Here is a 17,191-nt window from a genome sequence, read left to right on the forward strand (position 1 = left end):
TTATCAGAATTGAGATATATTTTCTCTATGTACCATATATATTTACTATCTATCAGTTAAAATGTGTCTTAATTCTAGAATACTCAAAGTACTAAAGGAATCTGAAAGTCATCATTGAAATGATTAAGTAATAATTTACATGGTGAATATTTTACCTGTCAATATGTGAACTTAAGTATCTCCTTAGAAAACTTAAATTTTTTCTTACTTGCTTTCTCCTTGAGCAGAGCGACTTGCTGCTTCAGATATTCAATGATCTGATCGGCTTCTGCTCCCTTTTGTTCTAGCCTCTTCAGGACAGTGTCACTCGTTGCCATTTTTGCCAAGAAGCGGCAGAAAATCCTAAATGAAAAAATAAATAAATAAAAGTGATTAGTTACACTGTGAAATGAGTAAATTTATGCTACAGGACACTGAAAAAAAATCTCAGGTTAAAAAAATTCTGCTACAATTAATTGGTAATCATAACACTTTTCCTAGGGAGAGCAAAACAAACAAGATAGAAATCTTGAAGAGGGTAGGGCCATCCCAGTTCCTCAGTTCCTGTTTCCCAGTTCCCCTGCTAATGGTGTGGGACTGATGGGACCCTGCCTGTGGTGTAAGCAGGCCTAGGCTCCAGGTTCAGGTTCCCCTGCTGCTGGTGTGGGGGTGGCTGGGACTCTACAGGCTCGTGCAGGAAGAGTAGGCTAGGGCTTCCTATTTTTTGGTGTGGCAGATAGGAAACCACTGGATCCCTACATGTTTTAATGATTCAGGATTTATGGATTCAGGTGGGGTTCCCCCAGAATTTATGAACCCCAAGTTTTGGGTTTTGTTTGACCTTTAATAAAGAATCAACAGAGGGAGAAAGCTGGGAATAGGGAGCCTCTGGGGTTAGGGAACCACTGGGGAAAGCCTGCTCCCTGTGAGCAGGGAGACTCTGGGTAAGTGCTCACTGGGGGAAGGGGGCCAACTGGGAAAGCCTTCTCCCTGGGTGCAAGTAGACACAGGTGAACCTATGTCCAGCCTAGGCCACCTCCACTGATGGTGCCAAGCAACCCCTCAGACCGCCTCCACAATAATTAAGATCAGTGCAGAAATTAATGAATTGAAAACTAAGAAAACAAGAAAGTTGACAAAATGAAGAGTTGGTTCTTTGAAAAAATAAACAAGAATGATAAACCCCTGGTTAATTTGATCAAGTGAAAAAAAAAGTCTAAAATTAACAAAATTAGAAATGAAAAGGGAAAGGACACAATAGACATCAATGAAATTGGAAGAATCATCAGGACACACTTCCAAAACCTCTACTTCACAAAATTGGATAATCTGGAAGAAATGGACAAATTCCCAGACACACATCACCCACCAAAACTAAGTCTAGAACAGATAAATCTCTTAAACAAACCTATTATATCTATTGAGACTGAAAATGTAGTCAAAAACTTCACCAAAAGGAAAAGTCAGGACCTGATAGATTCTCAGCCAAATTCTACCAAACCTTCATCAAATAAATGAAACCACTTTTAAAATATATTTTATTTTTATTTATTTGAGAGAAAGAAAGAGGAAGGGAGTGGGTACTTTTTCTCAAGCCTTTTCACATTATTGGTGAACAGAAAATGCTCCCCAACTCCTTTTATGAAGAATCCTAATTCCAAAACCAGACAAAGATACAAGAAAACTATAGACCTATAACCCAGATAAACGTACATGTAAAACTTCTGAACAAATTACTCGCAAATCAAATTCAACAACCCATCAAAAACATTATCTACTTCAGTCAAGCAGCCTTCATCCCAAGGGTACAGGGATAGTTCAAGATACAGAACTTGATTAAAGTAATACACCACATAAATAAACTTAAACACAAGAACACATAATCATTTCATTAGATGCAGAGAATGCCTTCAACAATATACAACATTACTTCTTAATCAAAACGCTGGAGAAACTAGGCATGAAGTGATTATACATCAGCATAACAAAGGCTATACAGAAAGCATCTGAAGCCCTACTTAATATGGAGAGTCAAGGAGTTCCAATTATGATCTGGAACAAGACAGGAGTGCACATTCTCACCACTGCTCTTCAACATAGTATAAGAAATCCTAGCACAGGGCTGGAGAGATGGCTTAGCGGTTAAGCGCTTGCCTGTGAAGCCTAAGGACCCCAGTTCGAGGCTCGGTTCCCCAGGTCCCATGTTAGCCAGATGCACAAGGGGGCGCACGCGTCTGGAGTTCGTTTGCAGAGGCTGGAAGCCCTGGCGCGCCCATTCTCTCTCTCTCCCTCTATCTGTCTTTCTCTCTGTGTTTGTCGCTCTCAAATAAATAAATAAATAAATTAAAAAAAAAAAAGAAATCCTAGCACAAGCAATAATGCCAGAGAAAGATATAAAAGGGATACAAATTGGAAAGGAAGAAATCAAGCTAGCACTATTTGCAGATGACATGATCCTATACATAAGTGACCTGAAAGGAAAGACTCTACCATAAAGCTTCTCAAGAGAATTCCTTCAGCAAAGTGGCAGGATACAAAATTAACCCACAAAAACCAGAAGCCTTCTATACACAAAAGATAAATATACAGAAGTCATCAAATCTCATTTTTAATAGCCACAAAAAAATCAAATAACTTGGAATAACACTAACCAAGGATGTGAAAGACTTATATACACTGAAAACAAAACAAAACAAAAACACACTCAAGAAAGAAATTGAGGAGGAGGACATGAGAAGATGGAGAGACCTTCTTTTTTCCTGGATAGGTAGAATATTGTGAAAATCACAATCCTACTGAAAGCAATGTACAGATTCAATTCAATACCATTAAAAACCCCAACATTATTCTTCACAGAGATTGAAAAAGTAATCTCAATATTTTCATGATTTCTTCCTTTGAGAACTCCCTATTCAGATCTCTGACCCATTTTTGGAGTAGGTTGCTTGAATATTATCATTTTTTTATTGTTTGGTTTTTTGAGTTTTTTGTAGATTCCACATAGCAGGCTTCTATCAGTGGTATAGCTGGCGAATTTTTTTTCCATTTAGTGGGTAATCTACTGACCCTGAGAGGATGTCCACACCACTGAAATAGTGCCACACAGCCTTGGTGGGTAACCTTGGTGGGGAGCTTTCTAATTGGCTAAGACCTCCACTCAGTGTAAATGAACTCATATCTGGAATTGGGAACCAGATCAGAATCCATCCTATGGAGATAAAGACTATGCTCTCCAGTGCCAAGCTCTCACTAGTCTTTGGCTAAAAGAGGGGATACATACATCAAATTCTCCCTAAATGAATAATGCTTACCCATCTAAATGATGCTGACTTCACTCCCTGTTGGAGAATCTGTTCTTTTTTCTTTTTTTTTCAGAAAGTAGTGAGACCTGAGGAGATAAACTGCCCCTCTCACTTCAGCCAAGCCACAGCTGAAATCAAAGAGGAATTAGGGAGATGAGCAAGAGTGCTGCTTCCATGATGAACCTGATAATCAGTATCAGGGTGAAAGAGACAGATCCTGAGGATACTCAATGACCCAGAGGCTCCTAAGAGCTCATGACCAAAGTAGACTTAATACATCCACCATGGCTCAAGTAAGTTTATGGAAGAAAAGGCAGAAAGACTGTAAGAGCCACAGGTTGAAACATCATGCCCCAAAAAAATGCTGCTTCCACAACACCTAACCCACAACCCCATGGAAATACCTGCAACCCCACTGAGGAGAATCCCCAGCAGAATGGGGGCAGGGGAAAGGAAAAAGAGGGTAGCAACATATTTTTATATATATATAATGTGTTCTTAATAGCAATAAAAACAAGAATAAAATATTTATATGAAATGGTAGAAAGTATTTAGATACCCAGAAATATCCTCAGCAAAAGAAACACCTCTGGAGCTGTCACCATACCTGATTTAAAGCTATATAACAAAGCCATAGTCATAAAAACAGCATAAAAGAGACAATATAAACCAATGGAACAGAATTGAAGACCCAGCCCTTGGTTCAAGTAACTACAGCTACTGGTTCTTTGATAAATGAGCCAACAACGTACACTGGAGAAAAAACAGCATCTTCCACAAATGGTGCTGGACAAGTTGGATAATGATTCGTAGAAAAATGAAATTAGGACCCCCTCCTCTCAACATGTACAAAAATCAACCCCAAATGGATTAAAGCCCTCAACAGAAGACCTGAAACTCCTAATTGCTAGAAGGATAAATGGGGGTAACACTTAATGATATAGGCGTGGGGAATGACTTCCTGAACAATACCCCCGTAACCTAGGAAACTAAACAATCACTCAACCAGTGGGATTTCATGAAGCTAAAAATGTTTTTCACAGACAAACATACTTTAAACAGAGCCAACAGATACCCACTGAATGGGAGAAAATCTTCATCAGCTATCCCACTGACAAGAGGCCTAATATCTAGAACCTAAAGAACAACAACAAAAAACAAAAACAAGCTAAGCAATAAAAAAAAACAAAAAATCAAGCAACCCACTCAAAAAAATGGGGCAGAAAACTGAATAGGGAAATCTCAATTGTGGAAAAACAAATGGCTAATACTTAAGAAAATGTTCATCATCCTGAACCAACAGGGATATGCAAATTAAAACAACTATGAGATTCCACCTTACTCCAGTCAGGATGGAAATCATTAAAAACTCAAATGACAATAAATGTTGGCATAGATGTGGGCAAAGAGGAACCCTCATCCACTGCAAATCGAAGTGTAAACTTGTACAACCACTATAGAAATCAATATTAACACTCCTGAAAAAGATGGAAATAGAGCTACCAACTGACCCAGCTATTCTTTTATTGGGTTTCTACCCTAAAGTCTCCATTCTTCACAGCAGTGCTATTTGCTCAACCATGTTTATAGCTACTCAATTCACAATTGCTAAGAATTGGAATCAACCCACATGCCTATCATTTGACGAATGGATAATGAAGATGTGGTACATATGCACAATGGAATTCTACTGAGCACTAAGGAAAAATGATAAAATGAAATTTGTAGTAAAATGGACAGACCTGGAACAAATCATACTAAGTGAACTCACACAAGCACAGAAAGATAAACACCACATGTTCCCCCTCACCGTGGTTCCTAACCTGGAACAGCTTGAGTTGCAGGCACACCCGACAGGCAACTCAAGGGACAGATAGCAGGAATGGAAGTGTTAGCGGAAGGGAAATGGGACAGTGGGGAGAGATATGCACAAAACTATATGCAAAATGATCTGATACCACAGAAACCTTCCTCTTAGATTGTAAACTAAAAGATGTAACTGTCAATAGGGATGGGGGGGGGCAGTCTGGTAAGAAGGGCCCTAGAAAGGGTGGGATGATATCTAACCTTAAAACATTTGGCTATAGCTTGTATCTCCCAGTATCAGCAATCAGTTATAACCCACACTGACCTGTTGATTAGCGAAACCTATGAGATTCCTCCAAATAACACAGGCTTCTGTAAAAGCATTTAACTACCCACCTTAGGTAAAAGGTAAGACCCTATTGCTGAGGACACTACATGCTGCCAACACATAACATCTAGAAATTTGGCTGGAATCTGGAAGGAAGCCAGATCTCAAATGATCTGAGTAGTGCTGAAAAACACTACAGAGCTGCTGCAGGAAAATGGCCAACAATGTTGTATGCTAGTAGGGGACACTGTATGCAAAAGCAACCAGCCTGAGAAGTAAACACCTGTGCAATAGTGGCACCCAACCTAGGTGGGGGTAACCAGTGGCTCTGTGTGGTTAAGAGATCTGCTCAGTGGAAAAGAAGCCATAGCTGGAACTGAGAACCAAGTCAGAATCCTATCGAGACTAACATCATGGACTCCCAACATGAACCTCCCACTAGTCAAAAGAGAGGCCACCCATCAAAATCTCTCTTAATTAACAATGTGTATCCCATTTAACCTATGCTGACCTCACTCTCCTTTGGAGAATCTGTTTTTCTTTTACAGAAGGAGGCGAGATCCAAGGAGATACACCATTCCACACACATCAGCCAGGGCCAAGGTGAAACTACAGAGGAAGTGGCAAGATGAGCATGAGTGCTGCTTCAACGGCGGGCCTGACAACCAGCACCAGGGTGACAGACAGATACAGGGGATACTCAAATGTAGCAAAGCAGAATCCTAGGAGCTACTGAGAACACAACACTAAAGTAGACTTAAAAACACATCCACCATGCCTCAGGGAGTTTTGCAGAAGAGGGACCAGGACAGCTGTGAATGGCCAGAGGCATTGCCCCTCCCTTTTACAATGACTGAATGCTGCTCTCATAACTCAACCCACAAACCCATGGTGAACACCAGCAATCCCACCCAGGAGAGCCCTCAGCAGAATGGGGCTAGAAAGGGATGGTACCAACACATGATATGTCCATACAAAGTTTCTAAATAATAATAATAATGATAATACACATACACACACACACATTCTATATATGAGATTTATTCCTACACCCCTTTGGAAGAAGTTATTTTTCTTCTTAATGCAGAAAAAAGCCACTTATGGTTGGAAAAACAACTTATGGTTTGAAAATTTTAAGCCTTATAACACAAGACTAGTTCATCATAGCATAAGGACTACAACAAATCTAGCTAAGCTAATGAGTATTCCACTTGAGTTCTAAAGTTGAGGAATGCTAAATTCTTTCCTTAGACAATACTTTTGTTTACTGGGTATTTTTACTCTGTTGGATCATGTACATGTTTCAGGAGGAATTTGAGAAGGTAAGCATTAAAAGAAAAAATAATAAGAAAGTACCAATATGATTAATATTATGTTATATTATATAATATTATATTATATAATAATTATATACCAAATAAAGAATAAATAGATTTTTAAAAATAGGTCTACAGGGATGGCTTAGCAGATAAGGTGTTTGCCTGCAAAGCCAAAGGACCCAGGTTCAAGTCCCTAGAATCCACATTAGCCAGATGCACAAGGGAGCACACACATCTGGAGTTTGTTTGCAGTGGCTGGAGGCCCTGTTGCACGCATTCTCTCTCACTTTGTCAAATAAATAAATAACATTTTAAAGAAATTTAGAGGGAGTTGAAGCTTTGGCTCAATAAGTAAGAACACTTATTGTAGAAAACATGAAGACCTGAGTTTGATTCCTAGTAACTACAGTAAAAAGCTGGGGGGATTGGAGAGATGGTTCAGCAGTGTTTGCCTGCAATGCCTGGTGACCTGGGTTCAAGTCCCCAGTCCCAACGTAAAGCCAGATGCACAAAGTAATGTATGCATCTGGAATTCGTTTGCAGTTGCTGGAGGCTCTAGAGTGCCCATTCCCACTTTTGTCTCTTCTCTATGTTACACATACATCTAAAGCTGGGTGTGGCTATGTACACTGGGAACACCAGCACTGAGGGAGCTTGAGACAGGAGGGTCACGAGGGCATGCTGCTCAGCCAGTCTAGCCAAAAAGCAGCTAGCTCCAGCTTCCATGAGTAATGCTGTCGCAAGAAATTAGGGTGGAAAAGCAGAAGACACCCAACATCCTCCTCTGGGCTTCACATAACCAAGTTGCTGAAAAAGCAAAACATAAAAAACCCATGGCCTGAAACACACACACACACACACACAAAATTAAAACTGTCTTAACAAAAAGAGTATTTACAATCTCATTGAGATGACAAATGCATTAACTCATCTGCAAATCAGTTTCAAGACTGATTATACTGAAGGTTTAGAAGGAGTTAATACCATGAATTTAAAATACAGGAACTGAAAAGAGCCAATTATGAATACAATAATTAATATGCATATGCAAACAACTATTAAAGAGGAAAAATGTGATAAAATCTTGAATGAAACTGACAGAAAATATAAGAGAAAATCTGACTCAGTCAATTGTTTAAAAAAAAACTAGAAAATACTGCAAAGATTTCCCATATTGTTTTTTTAAAAACACAATACTGAGCTGGAGAGATGGCTTAGCGGTTAAGGCATTTGCCTGCAAAGCCTAAGAACCCAGGTTTGATTCTCCAGGTCCCACATAAGCCAGATGCACTTGGTGGCACATGCATCTAAAGTTCGTTTGCAGTGGCTAGAGGCCCTGGCCCACTCATTCTCACTCTCTCTCTCTCTCTCTCTCTCTAATTAAAAAAAAAAATACTATTTTCACGAACTGAAAACATGAAAGGGTTACATCTCATTAATGGATTTAATCATTAAATAATTTTCATATACATGAAAATACTACACTGTGCCTCATAAACATATACAATTATCAGATACAATTTAAAAAGAAAAAAAATAAGGTTTCCATGGGAGAAAATTCACCAAACTACAAAATTTAGGACATATGAAAAACAAAAGTTCTGCTATCTAATCACTTGTGACCAAAATCTTTACTTAGTAATACAATAGTTAAAACGTTTTCCCACAGTTTCTGTAAATCATACTCTTTGTTGATATATGAAGTTGTTCTGAACGATTTAAGTTACTATAATATCAAAACACCATGACACAGGAAGGCTTACTAGAAGAGGAACAAGGTAATACATGTATTTCTCCTTAAGTGTTAAAAGTTCTACAGAAGGGTTGAAGAGATGGCTTAGTGTTTAAGGCGCTTGCCTGAGAAGCCTAAGGACCCATATTTGACTCTTCGGATCCCATAGAAGCTACATGCACAAGTTGACACATGTGCAAATTCACAAATTCTCTCTCTTTCTCTCTCACTTAAAAAAAAAAAATCTACAGAAAATAAATTCAAAGGGTTACAGAATGTACTAGCCTTTAACCAGTGTCGATTTCTTCTACTCTTCAATAACCACGGAACCGTCTTAGCAAGAATGAAGATACTGAAAGGGCGTGGTGGCGCACACCTTTAATCCCAGCACTCGGGAGGTAGAGGTAGGAGAATCACCATGTATTTGAGGCCACCCTGAGACTCCATAGTGAATTCCAGGTCAGCCTGGGTCAGAGTGAGACCTTATCTTGAAAAACCAAAAAGAATGAAGATACTGTAAAGAGACACCTGTGACCTCTCTTTTGGCTACTAACCTTTGGAAACAATAGACTACAAGAACTTGAAATTTCCCCAGATGTTACACAGTGAGAAGGAAAAGGCTTGGAGCCTGGTGCCAGCCAGATGAGTCTGTCTCCCAGAAAGGATATTCACACAATTTGACACCTTGTCAGACCACCCTGCAGGAAAGACTGGAACCAATGCAAAGTTGGGTCAGTGACAGGGAGCATCACACCTAAACAGGACTGCCTAGTTATTCACAGCTCTTGCCTTTTATTTAAACCTAAACCTCACTGTTCCTCTCCCTTGTGTAGCCACACTGAGTAAATCTCTTCGTCTGCTTTTTACCATTTATAGTTTCTTTAATTGGCCTGTGACCCTGACAACTCTGGTAACAACTGGTTAACTGCAAACATACATGATATAACACTTTTAAAACTTTTTGTCTTGCAAGATTTAAAAAACATTTTGGGGGCTGGAGAGATGGCTTAGCGGTTAAGCGCTTGCCTATGAAGCGTAAGGACCCCGGTTCGAGGCTCGGTTCCCCAGGTCCCACGTTAGCCAGATGCACAAGGGGGCGCACGCGTCTGGAGTTCGTTTGCAGAGGCTAGAAGCCCTGGCACGCCCATTCTCTCTCTCTCTCTCTCTCTATCTGTCTTTCTCTCTGTGTCTGTCGCTCTCAAATAAATAAATAAATAATTAAAAAAATTTTTTGGATTGGCTAGCTTGTAGTCATGTCTACATACTAATAAAACTTTTCTTAAGTACTAAGCGTCATTTGCTGTTTTGAGAACCAGACTGTGAAAACTTTTTTTTAGAACTTGTTGATTAACTGTCACTTCAATTTTTCAAATCTACAGGTGAATAGATAAAAATAAAAACAAAAATACAGGTGAAAATTCAGGTGTGGTGGTACACACCTGAAATCCCAACACTCAGGAGGCTAAGTCAGGAGGATTGTTGGGAGCCTAAGGCCAGCCTGTGTCATAGCCATACACTGTCTCACAAATAAACAAACAAAAACAAGAACAACAAAACCCTAACAACAACAACAAAAATTTGGACAGGCTAGGGAGATGGCTCTGTGAATAAGAATAGTTGATGCACAAGCCTGAGAGCCTGAATTTGATCCCCAATACCCAAGAAAAAGCTTGGTCTGGCCACACATTTCTGAAACCCAAGTTCTGGGTGGGGACAGACAGGAGAAATTGATGGGGCTTACTTAGTAGTCAGCCAGTCTGACTGGAAAACAGCACTTCTAGTTTCAGTGACATTGCCTCAAGAAAACAAAGTAGAAGAGGGTACCCAATGTTCTCCTCTGGCCTCTACATGCATGTACACAGGACACATGAATCTCTATGTATATTTGTATACATGCACTGCGCACACACATGCACACACTTTTTCTTTTATTTTCTTTTTTCAAGGTAGGCTCTCACTCTAGCCCAGACTGACCTGGAATTCACTATGTAGTCTCAGGGTGGCCTCAAACTCATGGCCGTTCTCCTACCTCTGCTTCCTGAGTGCTGCGATTAAAGGCGTGTGCCACCACACCCAGCTCTGCCCCATTTCTTATTCAGCAAGGCCCCTAACGTTAACAGTTACTAGAATTTTCACGTACCTTGGTATTTAATATTCACCTTGTAAGATATCACCTCAGAGGAATTAGATGACTTAGCAACATCCACTCAAACATAAATGACAAAGCTATGATTTTACTTCTACTTGTCATTTGGAAATTCACAAAATTCAACTTAAGGTGTCTTCCACAGCTTAACGAAAAAAAAATTAAGCTGTCTTTCATAATTCCCTTGTATCTAAATCATGTGTCATCAGAATACAACTAGCCATTTCTTACTATCTGTAATGAAGCTCCTATTCTTTCCTCTGGGCTGAAGCAAACGCCTTCTAACTGATCTTTCTTACAGGGTCTATGAGTAACCTTTTAAAAAGAAGTTGTATTGCATTCTTCGGTTACTCAAAACCCTCCACGGCTTCTCATTTAGAATAGTACCTTAGGATGCACTCAAGATACTTCATGACCTGTTCCAGCTTTATTCGATATGGCCTCAGGCTTTAACCCCTTTTCTCAATTATGAGTGACCTCACCCAAGCTTTCTTGGCGTTCTGGTGTTTGCAACGGTTGGACTTTGTGTCCGACTATACGTCCTGAAGATATCTTCATAAGTCAATTCTCACTTGCATCACCTACTTACTGTAAAGCCTTTTCCCCCCGTGAAGCCTCCTTTGACCACTCTAAAATTTAAAATTATACTGCCTTTCTCTAAATACTTTTTCTGTTCAACACTCACAATACGAAACATGGCATATTTAACATATGGTATTGTCCTTCAACAAAACGTGACCCGGGCACAAGAGTCTGTGCTGTTCATTGCCATTTCTACTTTGATTACTGCTCTTTACCCAGTGCCTACAACGGTGCGTGGAATATAGTCACTAGAGGAATTGCTTCACCAATGAATTCCTCCTGCCTTCAGCCCCTCTTCTCCCTCTCTCTCTCTCTCTCTCACACATAGTAAAGTCCTTTTACACATCCACACAGAAGTAAACAAGGTCATGAAACTTCTCATCCTGTCCCTTAGGCATGTATCCATTTCTAAAACTTCGTTCAACTCAGAGATGCCGAGCTCTCCCTATTTTCTCACGCCAAGGTGGGGGCAGGTACGGCCAGCAGCCCAAGGGGACCCGAAGGCCGCGTGCCCTCTCCTGGACAAGTAAAATGAGGGTGACTCTTGGGATGATCGCCAATGCCGACCCCTCGGCGTCCCCTGTCACTCACATGAAGCGGCCAGCAGCAGCTCCGGCGCAGCCTCCCCAGGGACGGGCAGCCACCGACTCCCTCACACCGTGGCAGCGAGAAAGGACCCCGGCGGGGTGTCCCAGCCGAATGCCTGAGTGCTGCCCAGACTCACCCTGCACCCGCCAGCCGCTTCCGGTGCGCAGTCCACTTCCGGATGTACACACGCACGCTCTTGCGTTTCCTCGCACCGTCGCCCACTTCCCGCCCCGCACCTCTTTTGCGCTGGTCACATTTCGTCTACGGTTTGGGCCAGGGACGGGCGACCGGAAGTTAGGGTCTTTCTGAGCGGCGCGTCGCGAGGCTGTGATGTCATGAGTAATGGCCAGGCCGTGGCCGCCGGGCGGGAGGGCAGGTGCGAGCTGTCAGCGGAGCGCCGAGGGCGCGCTACCCACCTGGTGCTGAAGGCCTGGCCTTGGCCGCCTGCGCTCGCGGCCCCGAGCGGCCTCCTGTCGACTCCGAGCTGCAGCTCCAGGCACGGGCCGGGTGGAAGCCCCATCCTCTTTAGTTGTGCCCGCCTGCACCCTCTCGTTCACAGACAGGTATTCTGGTCTCCCCCTGCCCTTTTACTGTGTCCAAGGGGAAGAGGCCAGTGGGTGTGGACGACGACGAGGTGGAGAGCCAGTGACCAGGACCTTTCGCAGCACCAGGTCCAGCAGAGCTGGGCAGCTTCTTGCTGCTGGGCACTGGCTCTTATTCCTAGCTACACTCATCTTTTCCCATAAATCACAATTTCACCCGAGTCTTGAGAACTGTAAGTAACGTTTGAAAGTGATCCCAGCGTCACTGCTGCAAAGACCAAGAGGTTAGGAATCTGAAATGTTTCTCTCTCAATGCTTCCCCAAAAGAAAAACTTGCCTTGACATGTTGTTTTTCTTCTTGTTGTTTGTTTGTTTTTGTTTACAAGTTTTTCAAGAATTCCTGTCCTTGTTTTTTTTCTGTTTTGGTAAAGAAAGATAACTTGAAGTAAGGTATAAAAAATAAACGAATTAATGTCATTGGCCTGTTAAATATAAATGCTAATTTATTCACAATGTCATCAGCATTTTCTTGTTGATATTGATCCACCCTCCCTCATTTGAGTCATTCAACTACAAGTTCCTTGGGGCTGAGATTGGGTCGCTTCCTCGATCCTTTGGCTCAACAGCTGCAAAAGCATCTGAGTTAAGGGTTTCAAAATGTTGAGTGAGGGCTGGAGAGATGGCTTAGCGGTTAAGCGCTTGCCTGTGAAGCCTAAGGACCCCGGTTCGAGGCTCGGTTCCCCAGGTCCCACGTTAGCCAGATGCACAAGGGGGCGCACGTGTCTGGAGTTCGTTTGCAGAGGCTGGAAGCCCTGGCGCGCCCATTCTTTCTCTCTCCCTCCATCTGTCTCTCTATGTCTGTTGCTCTCAAATAAATAAATAAAAAATGAACAAAAAAAATTTAAAAAAAAATGTTGAGTGAATATTCAAAGTCAACTGCTTACACCTGTTTTGTTCCTGTAGTCGCTCACCTCATTGGCTTTTCACTAACTTTATTCCACTCATCAAGAATAAGCCTTTGTATGTGTGAATTTTGATCTTGAGCTTTATTTCTGCACCCATCTGAGAGGCTGTTGAAGCAGAAAACTGATGAAATGTTTTATGGTGACTAATGATTTTCCTTTTGAATCTTAAATAACCATTTGTTAGTTGATTTTTCAGTTGTCTAAGTGATAAAAGTACCTGACAATCAAATAGTATTTTTAGTAGGATTAAATACTAAAAATGCAATGGTTCTCAGACTATTTTCTCCAATTTTGGATTTGTTTGTTGAAGGTTGATTTAAAACTCATCTTTTCTATTGACCCACAGCATCCCAAAATTTTGGAGTAGTTATTAAAACTATTTTCATACCCTCTTTTGAAAATATGTTTTGACAGGTTTGTTTTCTTTTTTATTATTGAGTATAATTTGATGGTTTTAGTATGTCAAAACTTGTTTATGCTTTCGACCATTCAAATGTGAGCCATTGCTTCTGGTTTTTAGCTATTATGTATGAGAAGAGCTACTTTGAACATTATCATGCATTATAGAAGCATTTTGTGAAAATATTTTCATTTCTTTATAGATAGGGAATTTCTGAGTTTCACAATAAGTGCGTTTTTACCTTTAGATAACGTTTCAAAAAACATATTTATGTGCCTCTTTTCACTCCTGCCAGCACTGTTGTAAGACCTCCAGTACCATACTATTCAAATATTTATTGTCAGTTATTTTAATTTTAGCTCTTCTGGTAGATGTGAAAGGCATGTTATTGTATTAATATGTATGTTTCTATGATTAATGATACTGAGTAGTTCTGAGTAGTTTTTAATATGCTGTGTCTTTTGTGAAAAATATATTTATGAATTTTGCATGTTTATTGTCTTTATTTCTTTTCTTTTTTTTGGGGGGGTAGGGTATCATTCTAGCTCAGGCTGACCTGGAATTCACTGTTGTCTCAGGGTGGCCTCAAACTCATGGTGATACTTCTACTTCTGCCTCCCAGGTGCTGGGATTAAAGGCATGCACCACCACGCCCAACATCTTTTTATTACTTGATTGTAAGAGTACTTTATAGATTCCAGTTGAAAATCTATTATACAGAAATACATGTGGATTAGATAAAATGATCATATTTAGTATACATTTATATGTTTTGTATATAGATGCATATAGATATAGTTTTTCTCTTTGGCTTGTATTTAAATTTTCTCAGGAGTACATTTTGAAATGTAAAAATTTTTAATTTTTATGAAGCCCAAACTTTTATTTTATGGTTTATGCCTTTTGTACTCTGCCCGAGAAATCTTCACCCAGCTTAAATTGTAGAGAAATTCTCTTATATTTTCTTTCAGAAGCTAACATTTTTTGCTTTTGCCATAGGTTCATGATACAGCTCAGATTTTTTTAAACAAAAATTCCTTTATTTATTTGAGAGAGAGAGAGAGAGAATGGATACACTAGGGCCTCCAGCCACTGCAAGTGAACTCTAGACACATGTATCCCTTGTGCATCTGGTTGATGTAGGTACTGGGGAATTGAAATTGGGCCCTTAGGTTTCACAGGCAAAGGCCTTAACTGTTAAGCCATCTCTCCAGCCCTCCATCTCAGATTTTTGTTGATGTGAATTTATTATTATTTTCCTCACGGATAGCTTGCTCAAGCATCATTTACTAAAAATAATGTTCTTGGGATTACCTTCTGTTGCAGTCAGTCATGTTTTCATTGCTGGTCGAAATCACCCAACCAAGAGCAGTTTGTGGGGAAAAGAGGTTTATTTTGGCTTATAGGCTCAAGAGGAAACACCACGATGGCAGAGGAAAACAATGGCATGAGCAGAGGGTGGACATCATGCCCTGGCCAACATAAGGTGGATAATAGCAACAGGGGAGTGTGCCAAACACTGGCAAGGGGAAACTGGCTGTAACACCCATAAGCCTGACCCCAACAATACACTCCTTCCTGGAGGCTTTAATTTCCAATTGCCATCAGCTGGGGAACCTAACATCCAACACCTGAGTTTATGGGGGACACCTGAGTTAAATCACCACATCTTCCCATCTAAATCCTATTAAGTAGAAAAGCCCTTCACATTCTCATATGAAGAGAGACCCACATATTCTCAAACCAAGGAAGAAAAGTACATTAGAAACTTAAAAGACAGAATCTGAAAATAAGGGATTCAAAGGAGGAGGGGAGTTTGTAAAAAATAGTATTACTGGAAAAATTCAATCTAATTCAGAAGTTTCAAACCAAATAAAATTGGTCCTTCCAATAAACATATCTTCAATTTGTGGAGGTAGAATAAGGATGCACATTCCAGGAGTTTGAGAGAGTCCTCAAATACAAGTCCTGTTTCTAAAAGTGCCCTACTTTAGAGACTACAGCTTCCAGAAGCCCTAGTGAGAGTTGACAGTCACCATTTTTGAGGATTCAAGAAATCAGAGCTAAGCCCTGTTGCTAGGTTGACTTCCCAAACAGGTAGGTCAGATAAAGGGTTCCTTTATTAAGTTCCAGAGTTTCCACTTCTTCAAGAACTGGTCAGCAATTGTTAAGAAAACCTACGTAGTCTCCAATATCAAATTCAATTTCAATTGAAATGGACTAAGTTCTCCTAACAAATTATCTTAGCTGCCCAGGACATCATCCTCTAGTAGTGCTTCAAGTAAATCTGGGGTTCTAGGAAAGTGTGATATAACTTTAGGTAGACAGATGAATCTAGAAAATCTTACCAACAAATGGTCTTATCCAAGAGTGCCAGTTGTATTCCAATAAGTGAGTCTGTCTTTAAAGGACCTAAATCAGGTTAATAACAGAAATGGAGGTGGGACTTTCTAGAATGTCTTCAAATAAGTCAAGTGGAAGTGAATCTTTTAGCTCAGAAAGACCTGTATTAGTATGCCAGTTTATTTTTATCGAACAGGGTTCAAGCCCAACCCTTAGGAGAAAATTGGAGGAATCTGCTTCATTTGAATGTCTTTCTCCATCTTCTAGACCAGATTCTTCCACTACCTCCCAGGCACAAACACCAGACTTGTATCTTCCCTTCCTTGTAGTCTCCATACATGCATCCATCTGTTCCATTCAAGCAGCTCCAGCGAGCACCACCAAGTGGGACTGTTGCTCTCAGAGTGACTCCTTCCAGTTACAACCAGGCCCTAGAAAAGCAGGACGGACAGCAGCAAGTAACAACACAGCCCGGGTTCCAGAACTGCCACCACAGAATCTAGTGGAATTCAGAGTCCTAAGGCCAGCCATTCTGGGTTTTCCCTTGTGATAGCTGTTTAAACAGGCTGGAAGGATGAAACAAAGAAAATAATGTGTTATTGCAACTGCTGTATTGAAATTTTATCACAAATGAATCTTTAAAATATTGGAAATTTTTGTAAATACCTTTGATTCTTGTTCAAGGGTTTTGTATTTGTCTTTGTCATATTTTGGGGATAAAGTCAAGTAGATTTGTTTTACATATATTTAAATAGCATTCATCCCACCATCCTCTCATTGCTTACCTTAAAATTAAAAAAATACAATTAGAATATATAATATGTTACTGTTAAAAATTATTTCTAGATTATATACTAACACTTTTTTAAGTCTATAACTAGATTGTAATCATACATCAGGGAGAAGTTAGTATTTGTGCAAAAAAAAAAAAAAAAAAGTTGTTACCTTTCCTGTGAATCCATCTAATGTCCTAGTTGGTCAAATGACTGAAATTCACAGTAGTGTGGCTCACAAAAGTTTACCCAGCCTGCTTTGCTCAAACTGATTGAATGAAACTGATGGTTCAAATCTAGAAGTGATGATTAACAACTCTGGTCACATGATGTAGAAATAGCTACAGTGTAACAATCCAAAGGGTTTTGTGCCCCCCCCCAAAAAA

General features: G+C 40.3%; 2 protein-coding genes across 4 annotated transcripts in view; one reads left to right on the forward strand and one right to left on the reverse strand.

The window, feature by feature from the left end:
• Aimp1 (aminoacyl tRNA synthetase complex interacting multifunctional protein 1) overlaps nt 1-12,063 on the reverse strand; it is a 35,359-nt gene extending 23,296 nt beyond the window's left edge. Inside the window, exons 1-2 of one of the 3 annotated variants that reach the window (XM_004663005.2) lie at nt 11,919-12,063; nt 209-342 (exon numbers count right to left, since the gene is read on the reverse strand). In XM_004663005.2, the coding sequence (XP_004663062.1) occupies nt 209-317 (109 nt within the window). In that variant the 5' untranslated portion in view covers nt 318-342; nt 11,919-12,063. The other 2 variants (XM_045143184.1, XM_045143185.1) reach the window with 2 other exon arrangements.
• A 99-nt stretch (nt 12,064-12,162) lies between these two features.
• Nucleotides 12,163-17,191, forward strand: part of Tbck (TBC1 domain containing kinase) — a 211,079-nt gene continuing 206,050 nt past the window's right edge. The window contains exon 1 of the mRNA XM_004663001.3: nt 12,163-12,345. The gene's annotated coding sequence lies outside the window, so the exon portion shown is untranslated. The remainder of the gene's footprint in view (nt 12,346-17,191) is intronic.

Source organism: Jaculus jaculus, chromosome 2 (assembly GCF_020740685.1).
Source record: "Jaculus jaculus isolate mJacJac1 chromosome 2, mJacJac1.mat.Y.cur, whole genome shotgun sequence".
Taxonomy (NCBI): Eukaryota; Metazoa; Chordata; class Mammalia; order Rodentia; family Dipodidae; genus Jaculus; species Jaculus jaculus.